The 14,751-nt window shown below is 41.2% G+C and overlaps 1 protein-coding gene across 3 annotated transcripts in view; it reads right to left on the reverse strand.

Moving 5' to 3' along the window:
• Positions 1–3,764: 3,764 nt before the first annotated feature.
• Positions 3,765–14,751, reverse strand: part of afmid (arylformamidase) — a 49,891-nt gene continuing 38,904 nt past the window's right edge. For all 3 annotated transcript variants that reach the window (XM_072558732.1, XM_072558731.1, XM_072558733.1), the window contains exons 10-12: positions 14,069–14,204; positions 7,505–7,609; positions 3,765–4,647 (exon numbers count right to left, since the gene is read on the reverse strand). In XM_072558732.1, coding sequence (XP_072414833.1) covers positions 4,618–4,647; positions 7,505–7,609; positions 14,069–14,204 — 271 coding nt within the window. In that variant the 3' untranslated portion in view covers positions 3,765–4,617. The remainder of the gene's footprint in view (positions 4,648–7,504; positions 7,610–14,068; positions 14,205–14,751) is intronic.

Consider the following 14,751-nt stretch of genomic DNA (forward strand, 5'->3'; position numbering starts at 1 on the left):
GGGAATGAATCAGAAGTAAGAGGAAATAGACTGGTCGATGAGGTAGTTAAAGAAGCGACCCTGAATCCACAAGGAGCAGTGATATACTCCCTAATACCTACAATTTCAGATCTTCAGGGTGCCCTGTTGTTTACTACAAAGGAGGAAAAAGGACTAAAAGATTTAGGAGCTGCAAAGACAGCAAATGGGTGCTGGATGTTAAGAGATTATGGCTGTCCTACATCAGGGGAGTTACTGAGGAGCGCAAGCTATGTGTGACATAGTGTTAAGGAAGTACGGATGTAAAGGGATATACACCTTAGCCAAGCAGGTATGCGCAGGATGCCCGACTTGCCAAAAGATTAATAAGAAAGTAACGAGAGGGGGGCCAAGAGGTGGAAGAAACCCTGGGGTAGGACCTTTTCAAAGAATACAGATAGACTACACAGAATTACCCCCAGTAGGGAAACAACAGTACTTATTAGTCCTAATGGATCACCTAACTGGGTGGGTGGAGGCATTTCCAATGTCCTCAGCTACCTCGAAGGGAGTAGTGAAAACTCTTTTAGAACATATTTTTCCTCGATATGGAGTGGTGGAAAGTATAGATTCAGACCAAGGTAACCATTTTACCTCTAAGATCCTACAAGAAGTAATGGCAGGATTAGAAATCTCTTGAGAATTCCACACTCCTTGACACCCGCCTTCCTCTGGACGGGTGGAACGAATGAATCAAACCTTAAAGAAGCAATTGTCTAAGCTAGTCCTAGAGACTCGACTACCATGGACAACATGTTTACCTATCGCGTTGCTACGCATTAGGACTGTGCCTAGACGTGATATAGGCCTCTCTCCTTATGAGATGATGTTTGGATTACCTTTCTAGGGTGGAAGAGGGGAATTACCAACTGTAGAGTTCAATGATAAGTTTTTAAAGAACTATATTGTGGCGCTCAGCTCTTCTTTGTCTGTCCTTAGGAAGAAGGGTCTGTTGACCCAGACACCTCCATTTGAGTTTGACAACCAGGGGATTGGGTCCTGATAAAAACCTGGAAAGATACCAAACTGCACCCAAGCTGGGAGGGACCATTCCTAACCCTCCTGACTACTGAGACAGCTATCTGAACTGCTGAGAAAAGGTGGAGTCATCACACTTGCGTTAAAGGTCCTGTGAACACCCCATTGGCGGAGTGGCATGCTCATCCTACAGACAACTCTCTGAAATTAAGCTAAGAAAGGAGGAATGAACTGAGACAAAAGACTCTTTTAACGTTTGATAATATCTATTGTTATTAATTGTAAGGGCTGTGTGGACTCACCTCTCCCTGGCGCCTAAAAGATTAAGACAGATAGACAGGACAGTAGGCAGGGGTCAGAGATGGGCGGGTACTGGTATAGTAATGTAACGTTAGTAGTATTAAATGTTCAAGGAGGCGGGAAAAATCACTTCACTACACTATGCCAAAATTATGCTGAACAAGAGGGACTTGCCGACTGTTGGGTCTGTGCAGAGGTCCCACACCATGGCGAATCTGGGGATCCCCACCTTGGTAATACCGCCCACCAAAAGAGAAGTGTACGATGAAGAACAATTTGACTCGGGCTCAAATGATACAAAGTGGAGATCTGACAGGGGTAAATATAACTTTGCAGGACGGTTCCCTAGACCGCCCCGAAAACTCTGGGTGCTATCGATGGCCTTAGAGTTTCCACAGAAAGGAGCAGTAAATACCACCTGTTTCTGTAATCAGTATGATACCGCACATTTCCAATTAGGAAAATCATCTTGTGTCTACACCAGCCAAGCCACTGCCACGACCATTCCCCGAATATTAAACGGAACATATTGGGTATGCGGCCTGAAGGCCTATCCATTTATTCCTGGGAAAAATACATTCGCGTGACCAAATGTATAGGAATGCATGCATGTTATGATGTTGATGAAACACTGCCTCAAAGCCAGAAAGGCTGGAGTAGCTGCTGTTACCTCGCTGATATAGTTCCTCACCTTTGATTAAGAAAAACATGAACACAACCTGAGAAAGGAGGGGGGAATAAGACGTAAGACCCGAGTGGTCTCTGAAGGAAACCGTCTGTTGTGGACACTGTTCCTAAACTACGGCGCTGCAAGGGCAGGGGTAGAAATACAGAAACTGGTGGCTGCCCTTGAGAAGCTAATTAATGGTACCACTGACGCAATGGGAGAAACTCAGTTCCAAATATCGGCCATAACCACCAAAATGATTGTCACAAGACTAACAGCTTTACAGAATCGAATGGCTTTAGACTATCTCTTGGCCGAAAAAGGGGGAACCTGTGCTCTGATTGGTAAGGAATGCTGCACTTTCATCCCAGACACCTCTTCCATAGTGGAAGATAAGGAAGAAAAAGATAAAAATTTGGGATGAACTTCGAAAAGATGAGGGATGGGGATGGGGTGACTGGGGATTGACTGGTTGGGGAAAATGGTTAGTTAATTTAGGCATTTATGTATTACTAATAATAGTAGGTCTATTGATAGGGTTTAATGTGTTAAAGTGGATAATGACTAAGCTGGTAATGTCTTTGGGAGGACAACAATCAATAATGGTCATGACAATAGCACAAGCGCAAGAAAGAGAGAGTAGCAGATTACTCCTAGAGTTTGAAAAAAAGACAGAAGGACAGAAATGGCAAGATTGTGAACCTCTGCACCATAGGGTGAAAAGAGGGCAGAAAATAAAATTGCAAAAACAACAAATGGTTAAAAAAATAAATGGAGTTGTAAGAAATGGGGAAGTGTGTTGTTTTTGCAGATATAGAAAAGCACGAGTGTGTATGTGCAGAAAAGGGGTACAGGGAAAAATATCAGCTAGGCAAGCATTAGGGAAATGTATCTTTATCTTTTAATGTATAATTAAATACTAACTTTAGTGCAGAACTATTAAAGCAAATAACTTCTTTCATCATAATGTTTTAAATAATTTAGTCTCAGCAAAATAGCTGAGATAGCTGAAATGCATAAACTAGGCAAGAAAAGATACATTGTCAAAACGTATGTTCAGGAATGGAATGTACCTATGAACAATGGAAGATGTTACAAGCAAAGTAAAAGAACATCAAGATACAAGTTTAGCCTTATGTCAGCACTTAGAGGGAAAGTTTGCCAACTTGGAGAAAAGGGGGCAATAAGTGCAGAGCGCAGCTGGGTAGTGGTAGAATACAATAAGAAAGATTGGGTAATGTAAGAGTCGGGAGAGATGACCTCACGCAGCTCAAAAGTATAACTGTGTACTAGTTTGAATGTTCATTGCTCATTTGCTTCTGCATTTGATGTCCATCTTCCTACCCACCTATCTGTTCCACCTTCCACTCTGACTTATCACCACAACCCCCCCCCCCAACCCCCGCAGTTATCTATTGCCTTCCAAGCTACCTTCCTCCCAGCCCCATTCTCACCCTTCCTGTTCACCTCTCAGGCCCCTTCCCCACCCCCCCCATTCCTGATGAAGGACTTATGACTGAAACATCGATTCTCCTTCCCCTCGAATGCTGCTGACTTGCTGTGCTTTTCCAGCACCACACTTTTCAACTTGGATATTTTATGTTCACCTGGGATAAGACTTCATAGAACAACTTGAAATATGGCATCTCCAACAATTAGCTTTGCTAACCCTATAGATTTCCTGGAGAATATATAGCATAAGCTGTTTCGTCCAACTGTCAAACATAGCCAAATGTTCCCCCATGTTTAATATTTTCATAAATAATTAGAAGTGCATTCAAAATAAGCAAAAGAAAATGAACAAAGTGAATTTGTATCTTTATTGCTTATAGCAGAGATCAATCTTCTGACCAGGTTTTGTTATTACTGCATGTTTCCTGTAGTTGACTATTGGTTGGTTGTGGTTTCATGCTAACAGCTGGTGTGCAGCAGGTTAGGCAGTTTCTGAGCATCCAAGATCAAAGACAAACCATGAAGAGACAAGCAAAATCAAGCACGGGGGAAAATGTATATGAAATGGAATTAACTTTAACTTCAACAGTAATGGTATAGTAATTCACTGAAATTGTATCAATGGCCAACAGTAACACTGCAAATTGATGTTTTACAGAGGCACTGAAATTATGTTGCTAAGGGTTAATAGACTTTGAATGAAACCAGGGGCTTCTAATTTAGTTTTGCACAGTACAAAAGGATTTGTGTGCAGATTGATTGGAACTTTTGTGAGTTTGACATTGATTTGTTTACAGTTCCGTAATACGCCCTATGCAGTATCCATTTATTCCATCAAAATATCTGACTATGGAAAGAAATTGAATCTTGTGGATATTCATTTATATGGATATTATCCTGAACATCTGCCAGCTGGGACACTTTAAAATTATGTATTTTATGCAATCAGTTCACATATTCCAGAACTTTCTAATTTAGAGGCAAGAATAAAAAACGTTTTATATATAGAGTATAACTACAATCCCAAGTATTACGTAATATTTAACAAGTGGTTAATTATTTAGCATTAAGAGACTGTTAGAAATATGCAAGCATTTTGCATTATACAGAGTTAATTGTCTGGAACTAAGAATATCTCCAGTTCTTTCTGTAGCAATGAGGGAACAGTTAGTGTATGCTTTTGTAGTTCTGTGGAAATTGATTCATCTTCTAGTCACCATTTTCAACAGTACCTAAAAGAAACAAACATACAGTGGTATTAGACTGATATCTTTAAACTGAACCACATATAAGATTTCTCAATTATATTTCCAAAAATCCGATGAAAAGGTATGTTCATCAATTGTTCTTTAGCAGTAAAGGTAAAGTTGCAATACTCCTACCAGACCATATGGCTGTTATCCCATTAGAGAGAGATGATTGATGGTGGTTAACCCCGCGGACACCATGGTTGAGGCAAGGGGTAAGCTTGAGAAAGTGCAACCTTCTTGGTCAGGACTGAGAATTTAACCCATGCCCTTTGGCATCATTTTGCATCACAGTCTAATTGTCCAAGCAACTGAGTGAACCAACCCCTCTTTAGAAGTATATTTCATAATTAGCGTGATTGAAATGAATTTCATGCCAGATGACAGCCCATAATTGCCATAGACAATTTTTAAGGTGTTTACTTGTATTTGCCCGTGATCTAATATATTTTATGTGTGTATTTTCTTACCCTTAGAGTGATTGAGTCAACTTAATTAATCCAACAACAATGTTAGTTTATTGCTCTCCCACAGTTGCCTAGATGTTAATGGAAATGCGATTTTTCACTACGGCTCATTTACAGTATCATTCATGTTAAAATTAGATGCAGACAAAGGTTATGACGGTTATTAGAAACTGAAGTATAACCTAATCACTATTTTTGCTGTGGTCCTGATGTTTCTTCGTCAAGTTGTTATTTTTGGCTGAAATAAAGGTCTTGAAAAGGAAGATATTCTCAGTAACAATGGTTCCTACTGTTAATGGCCTGCAGGTTGATTTCTCAAATAAGCTTAAGAGGAGAGATTAGAGGAGAGAGAAAGTGGAGTCACAGGTAGACAGAGCAGTGAAGAAGGCTTTTGGCACCCTAGCCTTCATCAGTCATTGAGTATAGAAGTTGGGAAGTTATGCAATCAGTTCACATATTTCAGAAGTTTCTAATTTAGAGACAAGAATAAAAAACATTTTATACATAGAGTATAACTACAATCTCAAGTATTACGTAATATTTAACAAGTGTGAATAGGAAGGGTTTGGAGGGATATGGGCCGGGAGCTGGCAGGTGGGACTAGATTGGGTTGGGATATCTGGTCAGCATGAACGGGTTGGACCGAAGGGTCTGTTTCCATGCTGTACATCTCTATGACTCTATGATTAATTATTTAGCGTTAAGAGATTGTTAGAAATATGCAAGCATTTTGCATTATAAAGAGTTAATTGTCTGGCACTAAGATTATCTACAGTTATATTGCAGTTGTGCAGGATGTTAGTGAGACTGTACTTCAAGTATTGTGTTCAGTTTTGGTCACTTTGCTATAGGAAGGATGTTATTAAACTAGAAAAAGAGTGTAGAAGAAATTTACAAGGATGTTGCCAGGACTCAACGGTCTGAGTTATGGGGAGAGGTTGGACAAGCTAGGACATTTTTCTTTAGACTATACGAGACTGAGGGGGAGTCTTATAGAAGTGTATAAGATCATGAGAGGCATGGTTCAGGTAGATGTACTCAGTCTTTTTCCCAGGGTTGGGGAATCAAGGACTACACAAAGCATGGTACACATATGGAATGAACTGCCAGCGGAAGTGGTTGAGGCAGTTACGTTAACAACATTTAAAAGGCATTTGGACAAATACATGGATAGGAAAGTTGCTTCCAATTAAACCTGTTGGACTATAACCTGGTGTGTGATTTTTAATTTTGTACACCCCATCTCCAAATCATGGATAGGAAAGGTTTAGAAGAATATGGGCCAAGTGCAGGGAAATGGGGTTAATTTGGATGGACTAGTTTGGGCCAAAATGCCTGTCTCTGTACCATAGGACTCTCTGAGAAAGTCCTGGTTTCTCTTTCAGGTATGGTGGTTAGGCACTTTGGCTGCTTAGGTGACTTATCTGTAACTTGGCCTTGTTTGCCAGGCTCCCTCCCTTTCTAATGAAATTCCATTTGTTGGAGAAAGCAGTTTGAATTTTCTGCCACATCCTTTAACAAAGACTTTAACCATGTGACTATCCTAAATAACAAGTATCAAAATAAGGTAGGTTTGTAATTCAGACTTAAAAATCACACAACACAAGGTTATAGTCCAACAAGTTTATTTGGAAGTACTAGCTTTCAGAGTACTGCGCCTCCTTCAGGTAACAGATGAAGGAGCAAGCACTCTGAATGCTATTACAGTAGCGCCTCGACATACGAACGACCCCGTTCACGAATAAAGCGGTTTACGAACAGGATTATACATAAAATTTTGTTTCAACGTACGTATGAAATTCAAGGTATGAACGAAGGTACGAATGCAAAAAAGCCTGTGTGCGACCACGTGGTTTCATTGTTCTGCTTTGCTACGCGCTTGTTGAACACAAAAGCTCACGGGCCCCGCGTGATCTCATTCAGTTTGTCTTTGGCATGTGTGCTGTGAACAGCCGTCCAAGCATTCTTACGCTATCCGAACAATGGGAAAAATTGATTCAGTTCACGAACTTTTCGGTTCGCGAATCGGGTCCCGGAACGCATTAGGTTCATAAGTTGAGGCGCTACTCTAGTTCCAAATAAACCTGCTTTACTTGGTGTTGTGTGATTTTTAACTTTGTCCACCCTAGTCCAACACTGGCACCTCCACGTCATGTAATTCAAACAGCAGTCTCCCACTGTAGTTTTAGGTAGCCAAAACCTTTTTTTTACACCAGGCAAATTTGCATTTTTACAATGAAGGTGTTAAGATCTTTGTCTATCCCTTGGCCAAAACCAGATTGAAGTGTAGTTAAATTAAAGGTTCATTTTGTCCTCTTGGGAGATAAGACAATTCAAATCCAAGAAAGCAAACCTTATAGTTACAAAAACTTTACCTGTGTAAGAAAGTAGTTCCCATCCACTAGTTTTTCTATGATATCAAAATGATCTGTATTTGGTACATCTTGAAAACTGACCTTCAATCCAGCAGCCTTAATAGCCTGCAATGAAAAGTTATTTTAAAAGAACTGCACGGATAATGCACCCACACGTTATTCTGAACAACAGAATAGTAAATAATGTTTCTATGAATGAATTATTCATATTCAGCTGACTGAAAGACACATCAGGATGGTAGTGTAAGGGGAAGTCTCCTTGTCTCACTGCTTAATGGGCATTACCTGTATTGATTGGTGTCAATCCTCCTTGCAGGAAGTGTAATTGGAATAATGGGGGTGGGTTTTAAATAGTAAGATGGATAGGGAAGAAGACCTAAATAAAGTGCCAAAAAAAAGGAATTTAAGAACCTTTCTGTTTGAAAGATCTCTGGGACAAAATTGGCATACAAAAGACACATGAAACGGGTTGTAGCAAATTAGTAGCTTTCTTTCACAATGCCCAGTTTCTGTTTGCCACTGACTTGGAAAATATTGCCAAGTTGTTTAATTTCAAACCAAGTAAAAATGGTAGCATCTTCCATCAATGGTTCCCACCCATTATCATCCCTTTAAATTACTAACCCTTCCTCACCTTTGTGCCTCCTACTTAACAATTCAAAACATCTGATCCCCTTTCCTGATCAAGGGTGGACCAGCCCTCTGATTGATCATTGTCCTCTTCGACTGGACTAAGGACTGCTCCCCTTTGACTTTCAGACCTGGTCATTTAGTTGAAGTTTATTTAGTATGCTTGCAGCATAAGCTGCTGCCACATGCCATGAATTTGAAATTAACATTGCATGGTGCCAAATACCAACACATCCATCCCCTTGACTATTTATTGGTGGCCTAAATAACAAGCTGCCCAGCTTTTTGTTCGCTCTAAAAAACAAGGCAAGACAGTGACAGCGAAAAAAAAAACAGTTTTAAGAGCCCTGAGGTGCATCCTGTTCTAATGCACAAGTTGAATGCTGTCCTTGTATACAAAGCTGATTAGCAGCAGCATTGCAATGTTAGGTGTCGGTCAGTTCCAAAGTGCCATATTGAATTAATGAACTATGTTGTAAGTTAATTTCAGATATTCCATAGTGATGTGTTGCTGCTGCCAAACTCTGTGGACAGATGGTGCAGGTGGTCACTGCACATTAGCAAAGACCTGAGATTTGGGCCAAAATGGATGCCAGGGGAAGATGTTGGTGAGCTGCAGCTGCCTGGTAACCATTCTGACTTTCAAATTGGGAATTGGCACTGATTTCTCTTCACCACCTGGGAAAATAGCAACCTGCATTAAAAAAGGAGAGATTCAATGGGAAGCAATGGCCTTGTGGTATCATTGCTAGACTATAAATGTGGAGACTCAGGTAATGATCTGGGGACCTGGGTTTAAATACTACCATGGCAGACTGTGAAATTGGAATTTGATTTAAACAAATCTGGAATTAAAAATCTAAGGATGACCATGAAACCATTGTCAGGCGAATAAAAAACATCCGGTTCACTAATGTCCTTCAGGGAAGGAAGTTGCTATTTTTCCCTAATCTGGCCTACATGTGACTCTCTAAAGTGAAAAGTATTACACTGGAAAGGCACAACAGATCAGGGAGCATCCAAGGAGCAGGAGAGTCGATGGTTTGAGCATAGCCCCTTCATTAGGAATATGGAGGGGGCTGAGAAATAAATGGGGGAGTGGTATTGGGGGGAAGGTAGCTGGGAAGGTGATAGGTGGATGCAGATTGGGAGTAATTGTGATAGGTTGGTGGGGAGGGGGAAGTGGCGAGGTGTAATGGAAGATGGACGGGTAGGACAGGTCAAGAGGGCGGTGCCAAGTTGGAGGGTTGGACCTGGGATGAGGTGGGGGAAGGGGAGATGAGGAAACTGGTGAAATTGACATTGATGCCCTGTGGTTGGAGGGTCCTAAGGCACAAGATGAGACATTCTTCCTCCAGTTGTCGGGAAGCTTGGATTGGTGGTGGAGGAGGCCGAGGACTTGCAAGTCCTTGGGGGAGTGGGAGGAGGAATTGAATTGATCGGCCACAGATGGTGGGGTTGTTTGGGGCGTGTATCCCAGACATATTCCCTGAAATGCTCCACAAGTTGGTGTCCTGTCTCCCTGATGTAGAGGAGACCACATCAAGAGCAACAGACACGTAGTTGAGGTGGGTGGATGTGCAGGAAAATGTCTGCCGGAGGTGAAAAGATCCACTGGGGCCTTGGACGGAAGTGAGGGGTGAGGTGTGGGTGCAGGTTTTGCACCTTGTTCAATGGCACAGGAAAGTGGAGGATGGGTTGGTGGGGAGCATGGACCTAATGGAGAGAATGGTCTCTGTAGAACACAGGTAGGGGTGGGGTAGGAAATCTATCTGTATTTGTGGGGTCCGATTGTAGGTGGTGGAAATGGTGAACGATAATGCGCTGTATCCAGTGATTAATGAGGTGGAAGGTGAGAACTAGGGTGGGGGGTTCTATACTTGTTGCAGTTGGAGGGGTGTGGTTCAAGAGCATATCCCCCAAGGACATGCAAGTTCTGGGCCTCTTCCACTGCTAAATCAAACCCACCCAATGACTGAAGGAAAAACACTTCATCTTCTGCCTTGGGACCCTTCAAACACACAGCATCAGCATTGACTTCACTAGTTTCCAAGTCTCCCCTCCTCCCACCTCATCCAAGCTCCAACTCTCCAATTTGACACTGCCCTTTTGACTTGTCCTATCTGTCCATCTTCCTTTCCACCCCCTCCCCACCGACTTATCACAATTTCTTGCCACCTGCATCCACCAATCACCTTCCCGGCTACCTTTCCCACAGCCCAAACCCCACCCTCCCTATTTATCTCTCAGCCCTCTTCCCCTCCACATTCCTGATTAAAGATTTATGCCCAAGATGTTGAATCTCCTGCGCCTCAGATGCTGCCTGGCCTGCTTTGCTTTTCCAGCACCAGACTTGTCAACTCTGACTCTCTAGCATCTGCAATTAGGGATGGGGCAATGAATGCTGGCCCTGACAGTGACACACACATCCTGTGAATGAATAATTTTTTAAAATTATAAGTCAGATCTTAAAATAAGCAAATGAGCTCCTCATTACTAATTTGCAATATTTTCATCTTGCCTTCAAACCCTATATGGACAATCAGGTTCTTATTTTCTGAACTTGGATAGTCTCATTTGCATACATTGATCAAAGACTTGGAAAATTCAGCCTAGTAAATTTCCAGTCTTGTCAATGCTGGACAGGAACAACAGATTAGAAGATAGATCAGGGAAGGTCAAAGATCAGACCATTCTCATCGTAAGAGGCCTCGCTGATAGTCAGCTGTTTGCCTTCTAGATTGGATGTGGAGTAGAGAACTGAAAAATTTCTCAAGTAAAATTGATGAATTATTTTGAGTGCTGATGTTAGATGTTCCAGCTACACCCCAAGTATGAGCAAATTCATTAACACCTCTATTAACGCATTGTTACTCACAAATTATTTACACCTTCTAGCCTTTTAACTGCTTTGATTCTTAGTTGGTCATTTACTTACAAGATTCCAACTCCTCACCACCACTCCCCCTAACAAGAATCCATTTTGTTTGTTTGAAATGGTTAATATGTTTTTAAATGTAAAATATTCTGTAAAGGTGAAAGCTTTTCCAATACTTGTTTCCTAAATTTCCAGAATAGTAGTGTCAATGTAATTTTAAACTCTAAAGAGGCATGCTGTAGCTCTGCACTACTTTAAATGGTACAATTTTCTACATTTTGGCAGATAAATTGCTCTGTCAAACAATAAGGAAAAAATATATAATACCATCAGAGAACTCAATGAGTGAAGGTGGACTGAGGTGTAGGCACTTGGGTCTGTAGTAGAATATTTTCAGAATCACATTTCATTTTGGTTGAATAATGCTCAGACAAGATTGTAGATAATGGAGGTGTAAAATACTGTTCTGAGCAGTTCCTGAAATTACTAGTATCTTAATGAAATAGTATTAACTTGACAGAGGAAACAACACCTCAAAGACATATATCAGAACCTTGAGTGGAGCTTTAATCAGTAATATTTCAAATGCAAAAGGTCTAATTATTTCAGGCTTGAGTGCTGCACCCTGATTTTGAATTCTTTTCAATATGGGGTAGGCTCATATAAACAAGTTGGGAGCACACCTGAGGAGGTGTAAAGCCTATGGGGTTCTTGGTCAGGCCGATCAGGAAGGTGACCTGGATTTCTGGGGCCTCACTGAGACGTAGCAGCGGAGGCTGGAAACCACTACCAGAAGTGTGCTCACTGTTGCCTTCCATTGTACTGGAATTGAAACTGCACAATGGGAAATAAATGGTTACAATCACACTCTGGAGTATACAGGGTAAGTTTTTTTTCTGTGAGGGAGGGAACTGCAAGATCCACTGATGTGAGGCAGTTTGAGGGCAACAACATAATGCACAGACCTAAGCACTATACAGAATACAAACCATAGGCTTCCTAATTTTTGGCAACCCTAATACATTTGTCTTCCTGTGTACAAGGACCTGCCCCAGACATTACTGACATTTAATTCAGCATCAATACATCTGAACATAGGCCAAGGAAAGTATAATGATGTTTAACCAAGAGGTGCAATGGCACCAACAGAGTCTGTTCCCTATGTGGGCTTTGTAAATTTGGTTCCCCATGCTGGAGTAGACTATCAACACAGACGTCTATCCATGGTTTATCCTGTATTTATTCAATGTTAAACATCATGGTGGTACCATTACATTTGGGGCTAGAACGAGATTCAAACAGAAGTATTGCAAAACCATTAACATTAATGAAAACATGATCATTCATACACAGTACAATGTCACCCATTTGATCAATGTGTACTCAAAATTTATCTTTTTACTTTCCCTTACAGTTTATCTCAGTGTAGTCACAGGTTCTCTAGCTGCGGTAAAGGGAGGCTACTCAAGAGTGAAAACCATTGAACTTGGAGATTTTGTCATGTGACCCTAAGCCATTTGTGTATGAACAGCCCTAACATACTGACAGTCTCCTTATCAGTCGCAAGTGGACTCTACTCATTTTAAACTTCCAGAGGTTGGAAGGGGGCAGGAAGGATGGTAGTAAAAGGCCAAGCCGCCTCTAGTGTGTCCTGAGAGGATGTTCTGAGGTTCTTCCTCTGACTGGATGCCTCCTGGAACCGTTTGTTCCCACGTAAGAGTGAACACCAGGTTCTCTGTCACCCTGTCACCATGAGGACCAGTGACTGGTATGATAGAATACAGGAGTCTGTGCATACGTCCAGCAGACCTTGAGAATGCTACACTTGGCTCTCCAAGGCAGTTGCCAACCTGTTCATGGATATGGCCAGACAATCACTTGCTTGAGACAGTTAGGTTTCTACTCCTGTAGATTCTGGGCTACGAGGTTATTAACTCCCATAGATAAACCTGTCTGCTGTATCGATGTTTCCTTGCACTTTCTGACAAAGTTCCTGATTGTTGACACCATGGAGTCCTCTGCTGTCTAGGTTGAGAAGGTGCCTGGTCTCTTGCAGCCTGGGGTGTTTCTTTCTCGAACCAGTCACAGAACTGTCACAGTGAGGTGCTCAGAAGCTTGTGTTCCCAATTTATCTAAGCTTGACGTTCTCACCGCGATATCAATATCTCTGACAGTGGACTGTATCAGAGGCACCTTGTTGATAAATCCTCTAAAGCCCCAGAACTTTGTCAGAGGTCGAAGAGGTACCTGAAGACCATAAACAAAGGCACAGAAGGAGGCCATTCAGTCCATTGAGTCTGCTCCACTAATCAGTGAGATCAAGGTTGATCTAATAATCCAACTCCATATTTCTGCCTTATCCTTTTAGTTCTTGATTCCTTACAGATTGAAAATCTGTTTTAAATGGTTGACCCCTTACTCAGAGAGTATGCTCACTGATCCCAGACTCTTCCACAAGGGGAAACAATCTATCCACTCAAGAAATCCATTCATATGAACATGTTAAGTACAACTGTACTTGTACTTGAAAATTGATATGATTCCAAATCCCTAATGGTGGTGGCACCTGTGCTGGGGACCTATGAAAATACCAGGGTGAATGTGGCAATTACGGGAATGCAAGATTTGTGACTGTTGGTGATGAAGGGTTGGAGGGACAATGCAGGCAAGTCCCGGGTTGGAAAGCTATTTAATCCACAGACTCCTTGCATTAAAAAATACTTACTTTTTCTGCAGAGTTTTGCAAAACAACAATCTAGCCTCAAGTATAGGCCACTTAGGCTGCACTCACTGTTTTAAAAAATGAGAGGATTTATCGGGGCCATATAGCCATTGCAGCTTTTGAGCTCAGGGCACCAACATTTTGACTAGTGACTCCACTGGTGGTCATGACCCACAGTTTGAGAAGCGCTGATTTAGGTTAGTCCACCATATCCAGAAGCCTCTAGTTTTGCTAGGCTGAATTATTCAAAATCTGCTTGAATAACATTTCCCAGGAGATAGGAAAATAGGTTTGATAGAGTGAAACAGATGAAGTACATAAAATGAAAATGTACCTGGTAATATTCTTGAGATTGTTTCCTAAATTCATCTGAGTCATGCTGTGCCATGGCGATTATGATCTCACAGTTACCATTCAGCTGCTTCGTGACATTCACAAATTGCATCGGACTATTTCGGAGAGCATCAGCCCTATTAAGTCAGAATGAAGTATTCATTTCAGACTGATGTGACAAAAAAAACTATACTGCCATCATCAAAACTAAAGTCTGGCAGTAAAGGGAAAACAGGTTTGTCACAATTACAATCACAAGGAATTGATTCAAACATGTTGGCTTGATTTAACAACCAATCATTAGAAGCAAAAAGCTAAAAGCTGATAATCATAAAAATTGCAAAATGCAAGTTAATTTTTAGCCATGCAAGTAAGTTGCTAATACAAGACTTCTAAAGTTTCTATTTCACATCTAAACTTCAGTGAAAATGCAATCACTTACAATCTAAGAGTAAATAGATATAATATAAATAAATGATTGCTCGTTTCAAATGCAAACCCCAAGTTCTCGAACGCGCACTTCATTTTGCAACTTATTAAAAACTAAAATTAAGATAGAACCCAAAGAAAATGAATGCAAATACTGAATGAGTTGGCATGAAGAATTACCAGTTTTCACACTATTAAGTGCGAACATACATTCCACACAAAATAGTGAGGGATTAACACAAATACTGAGGTCAT

Source organism: Chiloscyllium punctatum, chromosome 39 (genome assembly GCF_047496795.1).
Source record: "Chiloscyllium punctatum isolate Juve2018m chromosome 39, sChiPun1.3, whole genome shotgun sequence".
NCBI classification, from domain to species: domain Eukaryota; kingdom Metazoa; phylum Chordata; class Chondrichthyes; order Orectolobiformes; family Hemiscylliidae; genus Chiloscyllium; species Chiloscyllium punctatum.